Genomic DNA, 16,175 nt, shown 5'->3' with positions numbered 1-16,175 from the left:
GGGATTATTTAGGGAAAATGGTCCTGCCTTTAGCAGGGGGTTGGACTAGATGACCTCATGAGGTCCCTTCCAACCTTTTGATTCTATGATTCTAATAGCTAGCTAATCATCCACTTTGTAAGAGGCAATACTAGATTAGGAATACAGTAGAAAGTAAACCTGTATGATAGTCAATTTAAGTTTCTAATTCAGTTAAGATATCATGGCTAGGCTCATATTTTAATGCACTGTGTTCACAAGTCCTGCTTTTGCCAGAGTTTATCTTACAACAAGATAATGTATTAATATTGCAAAGAAAGGGAAACTGTTACTAACACAACAAGTCTTCTTTGCTAGTTAATAGAGATAAAGATTGTGTATATAAAAATTGCATTATTCTATGATTTATTGCTCATTTAGATAATAGATTGAAGGAGTTAAAACCAGACTACCTGCCTTAAACCTAGATATGGCACTCTCTCTTAGCCCAGGTATTCAAACCGTGGTAAAGTCTTGCCCTGGCCCTCATGCCACCTTCATTATTTTTCTCAAACACATACAAAATACTGTTGCTATGACCATCTCCCTGGTTCATAATAACAACTGTCCACTCATGTCACTCTCCTGGATCTTCCTCATTCACCACCATAGCTAACACAAGTTCCCTCTGTTTGTCTTTAAAGCTCATTGTTATTTAGCCACACCCTATCTTTCATATATACCAACTTATCAAGCTGTTGATCTTTATCTTTCCTCTGCCAACAATGGCAGCCTTGTTCCTGCAGTTGTCTGCTTTTCCCTCAAGTCTCTCCAGCTTTTCGTTAATGTTGATCCTTACAACTGTGGGTAGGGACAACAAAATCTATAAATCACCACTCTATCGTCCTTCAAATGTCTTCTCTAAAATTCTCTCTACTGCGATGTCTACAAGTCACTTCCATTGGGCAGTGGTTGGTCAAGCTGCAAACGTAGCCGTCCATTTTAATGCTCAACCTAGTTTTGTTAGGTCAGGCTCCCACCCTGCTTTATTTGGTTTTATTGATATGTCACATCCTATCCAACACCAGAACTGTAAGATCCCTGGGGCAGGGAATATCTTTGTTACTTGTAGCCATAGGTGAGAACTGTGACAATATTGTCATCATAGTTAGTGATGGACTACTAACACTAGTGTAGCTGAGACCTTCCTGGTCTGACTTTGGTCCCATCCACTGCCTTACTTTCCCTCTCTCAAATATTCTCCTGGCTTTCAAACTAGTCAGGTTGCTGAGACATCTTGGCCTTCCAGCCAACTTACAGAAGCTCACTCCTTCCAGAGTAAATCTCAAGTCCAAAACAACTAACATTCTGTCCCAGACTTGCTGGGCTATGCCCTTTCTCCTCAAGAGTCTTTCTTGTCTTTCATAAAACATACTCTCGGCAGTCCCCTTCCCTCAGGCTCTAGCCAGTGTCTTCATATTCCCCTTTTTCATAGGTGTTAGTATATTACTTCACTAGGTGGCAGCATAAGTCTCTCCATCCTCTCTAACAGCAGAGAACCCTGCATCCCTTCCAATGTAACAGCCCTGGGAAACCCACATCCACCTTTTACTATGGGAACCCTAAAAAAAAAAAACCACAGATTGTTTACCTCGAAAACATTAACCTGTCCTGCTTCTTCCAAATGCCTCTTTCCACATTGCCAACCCTCCTGGCTGCCCTCCTACTCTTGATGGAGAGCTGACTCCCAGGTCTCTTCTCCCTGCTATTGTCTTCTTCTGATCTCCCAGGTCTACTGCTCCTAGGACTTATGACTGCTCACCAGTCTCCTCTTATCCACATCGGCAGGTCTTATTTAGTCACATAATCCTTGACACATCACTTTAGCACTCATCTCCTTCCCAACCCTTTTTTACGGGCTAGCTTACCCTCTGAAGGGAGTGTAATATAATAGAGTCCTGAACTCTGATCCAGATTTAAGGTGCTACCATATCAAAATTAAAAATTCTATGAATGGAGAAACCAACACAAAGCCCAGATTAAGTTATTAAATGAGAAAAAAAGTAGGTAGCCCACAATCAGTTTTTGAACAATATAAATAATCAGATATGAGATAACACATTATAATGAATGATCCAACATTGTGAATTCTACAGTCATAGTACTTGATAGTCTTTATGATCCCACAAATCAATGGGATAACGCTCAACAGTCCGCAGAACTAGTAAATATTAACAGGATCAGTTCCTACGTTCATGATTTTATTAGATAATTGAAGGGAGTGGAGACAATAAAAATCAGTCACCCAGCTCTACTGGCTTTGCCTAAAAGTTTCCTTAATGATCAGAGCATAATACATACGACGAAGGAGATTTTTACATCAGAATTGAGAGCAGGAACCTAATTTCTGTTTCTGAATTTGAAATCTCCCTCGATGAGCTTATCATAGTAGTATCATATTTGTATCATAACCATTTACTGTATGCAGCCTTCTAAATTACCAGTATTTTTTCACGGGAGCCATGATAATACATCTCGCTACCCACATTCCAGTAGGCACTGAGGCAATCAAGACGCAGGAGCTGCAAAGTAAAGAAAACTCAATGTATTCCGCAATTTATTAAAACAAACAATACAACTTCTGTATTAATGAAATAAGCTTTCAGTGTATGTGAAAATTCTCATTTTGATGGTAAATTCTTTTTGCCAAATTTGATTTAAATGCATTGCTCAAAAATCTGGCCTTCTTTTCCTACTTCTGTAGTTGAAGTCTATTTTGTGAGGGTAAAAGAATGAATGCAAGATGTGTCTGGTTCAATTTGCTTTTTGAGGCCAATATTTGATTCCTTGAGTAAGGGAGCTGAAATCTGCATGAGGCTAACAATATCTTAGAGTTCATTTAATGAACAGATTGCTGCTTAGTGTGAAGACCCCATTTACAAATGCCTTGTATTTAAGCAATGACTATGGTTTTACTTCTCACTAGTTATAAAAAGAAAAAACTGAAAAACAAGGGCATACGGAATGAAGAGCTACAAAGTAATATAAAAAAAAAAAAAAAAAGCACATGACTTCCTTATTTGGTTCAATTAAACCAGTATGTTCCCCCCACTCGACCCTTTCAGTGGACTACTGAATTGAGTTGTATTTATCATGATATTTTTGTGTCCAGTTTTCACTCCTGACCCAAGTAATAATGAAACTGACTTATTACCTTGTATATGGTTTGTGCAGCTTCATTTAAAATGGAAGTGTCCAGTTTTCATTGCTGTCTAGAAGTTGAAAAACATTTGAAATTATTCTCCATAAGCCATCTTAATTCATTATGTAACATGTATTTCAAGCGATTTTTTTAATCGTTTTTAAACCTGAGGTAATTACTGGGTAACTTCACACATTTACAACACTTAACATAATTTATGGCAATGAAAAGCCAAAATAGCTTCTCTGTGTATGTGTATATATCCTGTGGACAAATTTTGCAAAGAAATTTGTCGGCTGGTTTTGAAAGTTTGACCACTTATGTGATGTATTTCATGTTTCAACACCTTGTCCCTTTACAAGGCTCAAAAGCGGCTCAGACATAACTTTCTTAAAAAAAAAAAAAAAAGTGTTGATACATTTTACCATATAGGGATTTTTAAGACTTACATAACCCAATATGTTTAAAACTAGTTTCTCTATAATATAGAACTATGGATGTTTAAACATAAAACATTTTAGGAGTTATTCATTTTTAAGGGTTGACTGGTATTGTTCATGTAAGGCTAACTTTGTGTGCGTCAAGCTACAAAGTTAATCAAATTTAGACAACAGAGTTAAATATACAAAATTAAGGATTTATTGATGGAAACTGACATCCTGTTCCCAGCTCTCAGAGCCAGGTACAGCACATGACCTAGCACTGGTTTCTTCAGTACCTAAGTTATCCTGATTTGCCTGACACTGACGGGGGAGTACAGTCTCTCTGGTTTCAGAGGGCCACACAACCGATCCTATGCCAGATATAGTCAATGAGGTCTTAAGGCCTTTTTCAATGATCAAGGCACAGAACCCTCCACTCCCTATTGCTATGTTACCAAGCAGTGATCTGGGAATAGGCTTTCCACAACAGAACAAAGCAGTATGTATGCTGGCCCAATTTCATCTAGGAGCATGACACGCTTCACTGAATAATGCCCTTCCTACACAGATCCTCTGAGGTTTTGCTGGCCATGGAATTTTCATATCCAAAGACTAAAGATCCAGTTTGTTTAGCTGTTTGTTTCAAAGGAGATGTACAACAAACTTAAAAACAAAAAAATCTTACGACCCATATTACAGAGCAATAATAAAATCAGGTATCAGAGGGGTAGCCATGTTAGTCTGTATCCGCAAAAACCAACAAAGGAGTCTGGTGCCACCTTAAAGACTAACAGATTTATTTGGGCATAAGCTTCTGAGTGTAAAAAACAAAAAACAAAAACAAAAAAACACACTTCTTCAGATGCATGGACTGAAAATGACAGACATAGGGACAGCTAACTCCCTTCCATTCTCTTCATGTATCAGTATATCTATGCCTGTATCTGTCATTTTCACTCCATGCATCTGAAGAAGTGGAGTTTTTTACTCACATAAGATCATGTCCAAATAAATCTCTTGGTCTTTAAGGTGCCACTGGACTCCTTATTGTTTTAATTAAAAAAAAAAATCAAGAAAATTTGTGGATCAATAATGCCCCAACCAACCTGGCCTCTGCAGGAGGAAATCCACTCTTATCCTCCTAGCTGGTGTAGGGCCTAAAGAAGATAAAGGCTGCAGTGGTTCAAGCCATACGACACTTCAGTAATTTCATCTCAGAAAACTGAATGTCCTTTGGCACCAGTCATGGGGTTCCAAGGACCAACTCTTTGCATAAACTCAGTGGCAGTAGAAAACAAGGTGCTTCCCACAAATAGGAGTATGTAGAGGTCACCTCAAACAAGAATTTCAAGTTTCACATACATAATGAATAACACAGTGTACACTCCAGAATCAACATTGCTGATTCTATCTTTCTTTAAAAAAAGAATATTGAGCTAGGTTTTGGGACCTATGTGTAAGTAACATGAATACGAAGATTAAGGCGGGGGATTTCAAAAGCCCTCAGTGCTGAGATGGCATTGACCACAATGTGAGCAAAGTTAAGTGCTTTTCACAATCCCAGCTTCCATCTCGACACAATTCACAGAATACTGTTCTAGATTTCTCATCTAATACCAAAATGTTAAGCCTGTCCAACAGATCAATGATAAAGAAAGTTACATTTCTTTTTGCATTTTTCAAGTGTTACTGAACATCAAAGAATTCACAAAAGTATTAAGCAAAAATATCCATATATGATTTTTTCTCTTCTCCTGTAGATTTTTCTAGTTAACTAGCTCTGACTGAACTTGTATTTTCTATGAATTCCTTGTATTTAGTAGCTGACCTAGAAAAAAATTGTTCCAAGTAGTACTGCAACATAGAATTGTTTCTCCTATTTTACCTAGGTCAGATTAATGTAAAATCAGCAATAAACACTTCCTTCTATCCAGTTACACAGATGAGCTGAAGCATGAGGTCAAGTGACGTAATCTAAGCCACAGACAGACCTTCCTCTACGGGCTCTCAGCCCATGTTTGACCACAAAAACATGAATAATAGTTGTAGAGACAGTGATTGATTGAAAGCAAAACACAACTACATGCACAGCTTTAAGTAAACAGAACCAAGTAGTCGGTTTACAAATCTGTTCAGCAAGTCTGTATTATGTTCTAAATCCTGTAACTATGTTCTTCATCATAAATTAGATTAAATGAAACAGAGCTAAAAAACACAACCATTACCAGTAAACTAAGTTCACCCAATGTCACTCCCAAAGAAAGTGGCCGAAGGGGATCTGTGATCTACAAAACAGAAAAGGATAAAAAGGAAATTTTATTTAAATATTGTATTATTTTATGCAGCAAACCAAACACCTATCAGCTCATTAGACATCTTAAAACAGTGGCTCCATTTTGTAGCCTTGGAATTTAAATCTTCAGTGTAACATACACTTCACTGTAACTAGCTATGCCCATGATAAATCTGATACCATGCAGGAACTTCTAAAAAAGTTTCCATTAATCTGTCCCTTCATTCAGTTTAGGGGGATTATTTTTAGCCCCTTCTTGCATCTAATATTGAGGTGAAAATCTCTTTTAGTTGGTGAGATCCAACTATTATCCTCCACCCCACACCCCATGTCTACATCCCCCCCTTTTCCATACAAACCACATGGAGATACTCTCCAACCAACAGCTGTCTTGGTTACATCATTCTGCTTTTTAAGGGCTTCTCACCTTCTTTGAGATAAGAGGACATTTTTCTAAGCCTCAATACAACTTTTCCTCTTTTCATGTATGTAACTTTCACAGTTAACTCCTGGTCTCTCTCTTTTCCCAAAAGAAATATCTAAAATAGTCAAGTTTTTAAACACAAAAATCCTCCATTATTGATCTAAATAGTATTAAGACTCCTTAAAAACTTTGTGGAGTTTTCTTTTTCTTCTTTTTTTTTTTTTTTTTTTTTTTTTAGAATGGATGCCTACTATTCTGTTCCTGCTATAATACACTGAACAATCAGCAGCTTCAATTGCGTATACAAAGATATGAAAAGCCCTCTGTCCAAACTGGAGGGCCAAGTCCAGCTATATAATCACAGAGTATTAAGTTTTCAGTCACTCTGGAGGGCTTTTTTTCTTTTTGTTTGTTTTGCTTGTATTAAACACAAAAACTTTTTAAGATGGTTGAAAAACTCTGATTTACTTCAAATCTACTGAGTACACGGTGCAGATCGAAAATAGCGTACCACCACCATAGGAGATCTCAGCTGAAATTTGGTTTAAGAGAAAACAAAAAATATAGTTTAGGACACTTACATCATCCTCATATCTAACATGAATGCCTGTGATTTTGACTTGTACATTTTTTATAACTTGAGTTGCCAGCTTTTCTAAGAATGTATCTTTTTTCTCTGCCTTTGGCTTATCTAAAAAAAAAAAAAAAAAAAAAAAATCAGCATTCATTATCTCATTACATTTGCCAGCCAGGCATACAAAGTTTCGTTCACCACATTTCAACAACTTCACACACTTATTGACATTAAATATTGCCATTTAAGCTTTAGTCTACATTGTTTAGAGCCCTTCTGTGCTTAGAAAACAAATTAAAATATTAAAGCTTAAAGGGAGAAATTGCAAAAGAATGGAACAATTAAAAACTTCCTTAAATTACTTGATTAATATTATGGTGTTAATGGAGACAGACAGTTATGTTACTTGACAAACTATACACGTTACTAAAACAGCAGCAGACCTTGAAGAAGCAAACAGCAGCTTCGGTTTATCCTCTCGATGTGACAACTTCCCTGATCCTTTGCCCAACCATAACATTCTGTTAATCTTTTATATATAAAATGTGTTTTGTGGATCATAGAATTCTGCCTAAACTGATGTCAGAATGTTCATTTTTCGTTCATGAAGTATACACAAAGAGAACTAGCAAAACACAATCTGCACTACAGTTATAGTTCCACTTAAAGCCAGATGCTTCTAACCATTCAACTTTCATCTTTCAGGCTGAATTTCAAACCCAATCTCTGCCATAGGTCATTTTTTTCTAGTTTGAACAAATCCAGTTTTGAATAAGAAATTGAAAAAACAAGCTTTACCCATAATGAAACAACACTTAGCCATTTCTAAACATGACAGCACTGGTATAGATAAGGGAATGTCTACACTACGGGATTATCCGATTTTTGCAGAAACCGTTTTTAAAACAAATTTGATAAAGTCAGTGCACACGGCACATTAACACATTAATTCGGTGGTGGGCGTCCATGTACCAAGGCTAGTGTCGATTTCCGGAGCGTTGCACTCTGGTAGCTATCCCATAGTTCCAGCAGTCTCCACCGCCCATTGGAATTCTGGTTGAGATCCCATGCATGATGGTGCAAAACACTGTCGCAAGTGATTCTGGTAAATGTCGTCACTCAATCCTCCGTGAAAGCAACAGCAGACAATCATTTTGTGCCCTTTTCCCTGGATTGCCCTGGCAGACGCCATAGCATGGCAACCATGGAGCCCGTTTTGCCTTTTGTCACTGTTACCATATGGTACTGGATGGCTGCTGACAGATGCGGTACTGCAGTGCTACACAACAGCATTCATTGCCTTTGCAAGGTAGCAGAGACGGTTACCATCCCTATTGCAACGTCTGCCATTGTAAATTGGCGATGAGATGATGGTTATCACTCATTTTGCACCATTTGCAATGGAAATTGCAATGACATTATCAATCCTTTTGTACCGTCTGCTGCTGTCATGGGTGCTCCCGGCTGGCCGCGCGCAGTCAGCCGGGGTGCATGGACAAAAATGGGAATGACTCCCCAGGTCATTCCCTTCTTTATGTTTTATCTAAAAAGAGAGTCAGTCTGCTATATATGGGGCAAGTGTACTAGAGAACCAGAGAGCACAGCTGCTTCAGGTCAGAGCCCCAGAGATCCCGCAGAAATGATGTAGCTGCATGTCATTCTAGGGGTCCCCTGTAACTACCCCACCGTTGCTTCCTCCTCCCGCAACCCTCCTGGGCTACTGTGGCAGTGTCCCCCCATTTGTGTGATGAAGTAATAAAGAATGCAGGAATAAGAACAATGAGTTTTTAGTGAGATTAAATGAGGAGGAGGCAGCCTCCAGCTCTATGGTAATCCAGGGAGTACGAATCTTCTTTAGACATGAAAGGGGGCAGGAGGGGCTGATAGAGCTCAGCCTCCAGCTGCTATAATGAGGACAGTTACCAAGCCCTTTGTACTGTCTGCTGGGAATGACCGGGAGTCATTCTCATTTTTACCCAGGCGCCCCCGGCCGATTTCACCGAGGCCACCAGGAGCACTCACGGGCTGATGAGACGATGGCTACCAGTCATTTTGCACCATCTGCCACTGGGAAGGGGTTGCTGGTGTTCAGCGCTGCAGCACCCTGTCTACCAGCAGCATGTAGCAGACATAGGGTGACACTGAAAAAGGTGAGAAACGATTTTTTCCCTCTTCTTTCAGGGTGGGAGAAGGTGTAAATTGACGACATACACCCTGAAACACCCAGGAAAATGTTTCTGACCCTTCAGGCATTGGAGCTCAGCCAAGAACGCAAATACTTTTCGAAACTTGCAGGGACTGTGGGATAGCTGGAGTCCTCAGTACCCCTCCCTCCCTCCATGAGCATCGATTTGATTCTTTGGTTTTCCGTTAACGCTTGTCACACAGCACTGTGCTGAGTCCCTGCTGTGGCCTCTGTCTATCATAGCCTGGAGATTTTTTCAAATGCTTTGTCATTTCATCTTCTGTAACGGAGCTCTTGATAGAACAGATTTGTCTCCCCATACAGCCATCAGATCCATTATCTCCCGTATGTCCATGCTGGAGCTCTTTTTGGATTGAACTGCATCGCCACCCGTGCTGACAGAAGCTCCACGCTGGGCAAGCAGGAAATGAAATTCAATAAGTTCGCGGGGCTTTTCCTGTCTACCTGGCCAGTGCATCCGAGTTCAGATGTTTCCAAGAACCGTCACAATGGTGCACTGTGGGATACCGCCCGGACCAATATCGTTGAATTCGGCCACACTAACTCTAATCTGACATGGCAATACTGATTTCAGCGCTACTCCCCTCATTGGGGAGGAGTACAGAAATCGGTTTAAAGAGCCCTTTATATCGATTTAAAGGGCTTTGTTGTGTGGACAGGTGCAGGGTTAATTCGGTTTAAACGCGTAGTGTAGACCAGGCCTGAGAGTAGAAAGGTGCAATTTGGCAGGTGATACTCCTCTGTGAGGGAAAGGAGTTTTGAGAGGGTACTGGTGAAAAATGGTTTTGATTTGATCATCTTATAGGGCTTGATTGGCACATGAGTGTGTTATCTTCCAAGTAAGACTTCTAAAGCCATTTACTAGTGGTGATTTAGGCAAACAAGGCTGCAGTGCATGTATACTGGGCTGACTCAGCTACACAGTCAATGTGTTTCTCTCTTCAATTATGAATTCAATGAGACATGGCTTCTTGAAGCCTTGCTCATTCCATATACACCTTTAAGTAATTGGAATTTCACTGACTGGGACACAGGCTCTTACACTATAAAAGAAAATGCTATGCATGGCTTCAGCTATTCTGTAGACATGTAGACTAGGAAGGATTAGATTTTTATCTGTAAGTGTCAATTTCACTGTACCCAAAAAGACAAAAAATATTTTCATCAATAATAAAGTGAAATGTACAGATAGGCTAAGTCAGAAAAAGGCTACTTAGGAAATTAAAGTTTGATTTAAGGATATTTACTTTGTGTATTTTGACATGTAACATTGACAATTTGTGTTTTAACAGTTATAAAGTTTTAACTTTCGGAATCAAAACATCTACTGTCATTAGATAAATAATTGTGTGCCTCCCGCCCCACCATCTGACTCCCCTTATTTCCCACAACTGTGAAAATGTAAACAGACAAAAATGGGGGAAATGCTTAAAAAGAAACATGGATATTATCTATAGAAAATATTTTTTTAAAATCATATTCTGCCAAGCTATGTACAAGTGACAGGGTTAAGGCTCCACATACAGTCTCACCTGATTTTTGAATGCTTAATCTTGAAGACTTAACTATTTTATGTATAATTTGTCCTTAAATATAGAATATATAGTTATTACGAATTGTACACATACAATCAGCAGCTACATGACGCCAAGTATACATGCACTGTATAGCTCACTTCAAGAGAAAAGTGAAGATATCTGCATCTCAAAAAAGCCTCACACATCAAAGTTCAGTTGCATTTTGTTCACAAATGGAAAAGTGCACGTGTCTTGCTACTGAAGATGAACGAGGACACTGCTCACTCAATGGAAAGCAATTAATGACAAAAACAAACCAATCATCAGCAACTTTGAGCAGAAATGTGCACAAGCAAAAATTGTATGACAAGACTACCTACTCACCACTCATTTTATATATTGCACTTAGATCCTCCCAGGTATGAAAAATAATCCCTAAATACCCAAGAATATACCTTCCATTTCCCCCTCGTCCTCTCTAATTAATCCATCTGAAACAGGCTCCCAAATTCCCACTGACTTTCAGTAAGGGATGAGAGACTATCTGCCCTTCGTGCCTTTGAAAATCTTCATATTTATTGCTTTATGTACAATCAAAGAAAAAAAGAGAACCTCAGCATTGACATGAACTTTATCAGAAGATGTGAATTCTATTCTCTATACGCTTTGTAAAAGCTTATTTGCCTACAATAATTCTGTCTGGAGTTTAGCATATTATTTATTTATAATAAATGATAACAAAAGTGGAGTTGAGAAAAACAATGCTTTCCTGTTGTGCCATCAATGTCACATGGGCATCAGAAGCCTCTTGATATATGACCACAACTATTTTCACGTTATGAAATAGTGTGACACACAAAAAGAAAAAATATCCTTGTTTTAAAATCTTGTGCCCTCTTTTTCAACAGTAAGCTTCAATTTATTTAAGTTTTATGTGCAGAGGATGAGCCAAATTCTGCAATAAGGCCTGTTAATCTAAATTTTCACTGTACTGAATTCAATAGCATTACTCCAGCTGTACAAAGGAGGAGAAGAATTTGGCCCTGGAAGTCTGTGTTTTTCCCATTTGCTATTAAAAAACAAATAGCAATAAAATATGCAATGTAGAAGGCTACATTGTACCCACCTTTTGAGTGATCATGACTTTTAAAGGGTTTCTTAAAATGCTTTTTATGCTTTTTACGCTTACGTCCTTCTCAATGCAGGCAATTTTGTGAGAAAAGGATAAAATTCAAGTTAGTAAAATTACAAAGCAAGTAAAGGTAAGAAGGAAAATGAGGAAAAGTAGGTAACTGGCTTTCTAAAAAGAAAAATGACTCATCTTAAACAGTTGCCTTTCTTCAAAACCTTTAAAATATTTCAAATTCACTCAGTGAAGTAACATGCTATTCTGTATGTTTTATCATCTGTTTCCAATTCTCTGTCATCTTTCAGTTCTCTACATAGGCACACAAGTCCACATAAAAATGGTTCTTATATGAATTATTTAAGCATGATTTTTATGCTTCTCTTTTACACTATCAGATTTTAACTTTACTAAAATAATCTCTCTCTTCTCTGCTACGTCACATCAGCCCCAAACCTATACACTAAAAATCATGAGGTCTATGTTGAACATGGTAACGTCAGTTGTAATCAAGGCAATGACAGTTTGTTCCTTAGTATCAGTTTTCAAGCTTTTTGGGTGTTATAGTCGAGGGGAGGGAGGGAAGCTTAATGCTTAAAAACACATGCATGTCCACCTATAACATATACATCAGGATTCACTATGACCATATGTAACTGAAGATACTGTAGGAGCTATTAAATGTGGGATGAGACAAAACAAAATTCACAAGTAGAGAAACAATGTTTTTGTTCAGAAAAAGAAGTAGAATTCCACATGTGAAAGGTCTACCCATTAGTATCCAAAACTATCATCCTTTGAATAGCCTCTGACAGTTATTTTTCGGTCCAATCGACAAAGACACAAAAAGCTGAATCAGTACAATACTTTAAGCAGTTACTTAAATGCACTGAGCGGAGAACAAGACATTTACATATGGATGGGCCATCGAGTCCACTCCTGCCTTGCAGGATCACAAAACACAGGTTAAAATGGTTTCACTGAGAGCTATTCATTGTATCACTTTAAGAATGGCAAGGATAAATACACACCCAGTGTACCATGTATACATATTAATCCTTTGAGATTCAAGTTAAAACATGCTATTTCAATGTGCAATAATGGCTGCAATAATCCACTGTTGACTAATGTTAGCTAATGCCTGCTAGAAGGATTAACTTCAAATAGTCTTACATGTTGCTTGGTTCTACATCAACTTTAGCCACATACAGGGAAGAGAGTTTGGACATCACCGTGGACAGTTCAATTAAAATCTCTATCTGTTTAACACAGTTGTGGTAAAAAAAAGGGAGGGGGAAGGAGGAGGGCAAATACAATTGCTAGGCTATATAAAAAAAAAAAAATAGGACAGAAAATACTAAAAAGTCGCTATATAAAGACTAATGGCATACCTACACCTTAAATACTCTGGTATGTTCTGATCTGATCACCGTATCTCTAAGTGCAGAAAGAGATACTTTTCTTGAAATCACGGTTAGAGGCACAGAAAGATTTCTGTAAAAGGACTGTTTAGTTTCAAGAGATAAAGCAACAAAACGAAGCTATATTAGGTGTACAAATTAATTAATGGAACAAAAGAGGTCACACACCTGCTTGTACTTGACCCCCTCTCATAATGTAAGAACAAAGGGGTCATGCAATGTAATTTCAAAATGCATTTAAAACTTATCAAGATAAAAAAAATGTAAACACAAAACCAAGTTCATCTGTGGAATCCACAGCCACATGTTATCATCCAATAACACAGTAGTACATTTAGTGATATTAGATACATACAGATCACGTGATCATCCACAGTTAGATCGGATGGTTTTTGGTGGTTTTTTTTTTTTGAAAAAAAAAAACAAAACCGATTAATGCCCTGAAGATTTAGGGCTTAAATGAACCATCAACTGCTGGAAGAGATTACAAACTCACTCTACCAATGCAAAAGCTATTTTACTAGTATCTAATGCAGGCTTCTCTGTACCATCCTTGAAGTCATCTATTACTGTCCAGTCTCCTGTCTGACTGCGGTTAAGAGGAATCACTGGTATGATGCAGTATGGCAATTCTTATATGGGTAATTGAATATTTCCTAAATCCTTATTAATAAAATTTCCTTAGTCTTATGCGCTTGCTTTTTTGTAAAGAATAGATAAATACCAGCATAGCATTGTCACCCAGCTATCCCAATCTCAACAGCCTCAAGGTTAAGTGGACAAAAACTGACTAATTTGGCGTAGCGGTGGGAGAGAGGCAAATGGACTGCATTAAAAACAAAAAACTAATTCTAAGAAGTTCAACTAATATATGGCAGCTTCCTTGAATTAATCAAACATCATATGATTAGCACCTTTCAGCTAAATACCATGGTTACATGAGGACAGAAAACATGATCATGTCATCTTGCATTACAAGAAACATAGGGGCAGACCATCAACTAGTGCAAATCCACTTAGTTTCATTGGCTTTGATGGAACTATGCCCATTTGCAACAGCTAAGGACTTGGCCCATTAATGGCCACCTTATGAAAGAAGACTGCCTTAATAGTACAGCCAGTTATTAAGTACAGCTTGGCCTTGAAAGAGTGTTAGTTAAGATCTGTCTGAACTGCTATTAGAATACAGTATAATGATAATTGATGGGGATGTTTTCAAAGGCACCAATAGTAGGTGAGATATTCCCACTGTTTGGGTGACCAACTGCCATCTGTGTCTTTGAACATTCTTTGAGAAAAACCAACAATATTGTTTTTAGAGACACTTGAGAGTAGAACCAGCCTTCACTGTTTTCTATTTATCTGTCTTTTGAAAGCAGGACTCTCATAACATTCAAGTAACATAATATGTTATTTTTAACCTTTCAGTGACATGTTACTTAATATCTTGTTTCCAAAGCCTCCTAAATTTCAGTGCTTGCCAACATACTTGACTATCAAGTACTGTATGTGAGTTTTGATATTGTCAATGATACATTAAACTTTTTTCTTTTTTTTTTTTTTTTTTAAAAGGAAGAAGGTAATGAACCATGCATACCCACCAGACTTGTTATCCTTGCAAACAAAGCTCTCCAAGCCATATATGGTGTCTCCTGAATGAGTGCCTTGATCCACATGTCAGCAATAACCAAAAACACAATTTTTAAAGGAAATCTACTTTCAAATTTCAGAGCAAATGAAGTCTTAAACTTCAAAGCAGATTTACATATCATTTAAATACAGGGATAATCCTTTCCTGATATTAGAAGATAAATGTAGACATCGCAAAATGATTTACTTGAAAAACTTGCTTTTTTATGCATGTAAATTACTAGTTTAAACTTTGTTGTTTTTTTTTAACACACATGCAAGTAGTTTTAAGCTAACGCTGGTAACACACTGGGCAAAGCTTGTGGCAGTTTTTTGTATTGCCCACAATATACAAGTCTCATTTTCTTTAATTCTTTATCTAACACTCAACACACCTATACACAAAGGTGGTCTGTCTCCTTCCTCCTCTCCCCCCATCACCAGAAAACACCACGTGTCACTTTTCTAGCTATGTAACTTCTGAGATGGAGCAACCAACGCCCATCAAGCGTGCCCTTTTGTGGCTGATAGGGGAACATCCTGCACATATGCATGACAGCTGCAAATATTTAAGAAGCAGTTGCAGACCAACTGGCAACACCTCTGAGCAGGGAATGGAGCGATAGCTAGTGGCTTGGCTGCCTCTGTCAAATGCTACCTAGGCCCTAGACAAGGATGTCAAGGCAAATAAAGACCAGCTTAAAGTAAGTCTTCACAGGGCGGCTGAGATTCATCAGCCTTGGCAGGCAGCTCACCTTGGAAAAGGAAAGCTTCAATTTCAAACCAAAAAAGTGTCAGGCTTAAACAGCCAGCCTGTAAACCTTGTCCAACAGATATGCTCATGTAAACTCACGTCCATGTGAATTGTACCCCAGAGGGTCCTGGCACTCCCCACAAGTAACATATAACAGTTGACTGTTGTAACTGGCGAGAGTTCTCTAGCTATATAACTACATGGAAACTGGGTATGAGTTTAAGTACTACTTCTAAAAATTGCTAGGTTTGGGGGTTTTTTTACCCCAATGAAGAGCTTCGCTTAATGTGTAACTAGGGAGTAACAGACGTCTCACTTCAAATTATTTTTGCTATGCACTATGTACACTAGCAAATAGAAAAGGATCTTGATGAACAGCATGTTGAGAGCCAAGAGTCCACGTACACCCCAAAGAACAGTCACTTCTCTCCTTGGTATGCTCCCATGGGCTCTTAAATACATATTCACTGGATCTGTGGTACACTGTATAGCACTGAAGGAACAACATCTATGGGACGAGATTCACTCCTCCACTCTGGCCCTTTACACTGTGTAAAAGGTCCAGAGTGGCATAAATGAGCCCTAAAAGCCTTGTACCCTAGCTGCCGTCAAGGAGATTCATTCAGCGAGACAGCTGTAATACTTCTGC

General features: G+C 38.3%; 1 protein-coding gene across 1 annotated transcript in view; it reads right to left on the bottom strand.

Moving 5' to 3' along the window:
- The window catches only part of VPS13C (vacuolar protein sorting 13 homolog C), a 211,599-nt gene that overhangs the window by 183,060 nt on the left and 12,364 nt on the right, over positions 1-16,175 (bottom strand). The window contains 7 exon segments of the mRNA XM_075069560.1: positions 2,460-2,540; positions 3,173-3,210; positions 3,213-3,228; positions 5,805-5,867; positions 6,881-6,990; positions 11,723-11,788; positions 14,745-14,807. Of these exon segments, the coding sequence (XP_074925661.1) occupies positions 2,460-2,540; positions 3,173-3,210; positions 3,213-3,228; positions 5,805-5,867; positions 6,881-6,990; positions 11,723-11,788; positions 14,745-14,807 (437 nt within the window).

This window comes from Chelonoidis abingdonii, chromosome 9 (assembly GCF_003597395.2).
Source record: "Chelonoidis abingdonii isolate Lonesome George chromosome 9, CheloAbing_2.0, whole genome shotgun sequence".
Lineage (NCBI taxonomy): Eukaryota > Metazoa > Chordata > Testudines > Testudinidae > Chelonoidis > Chelonoidis abingdonii.
Note: the sequence above shows the minus strand (reverse complement) of the source record. Positions and strands in the feature narration are given on the sequence as shown.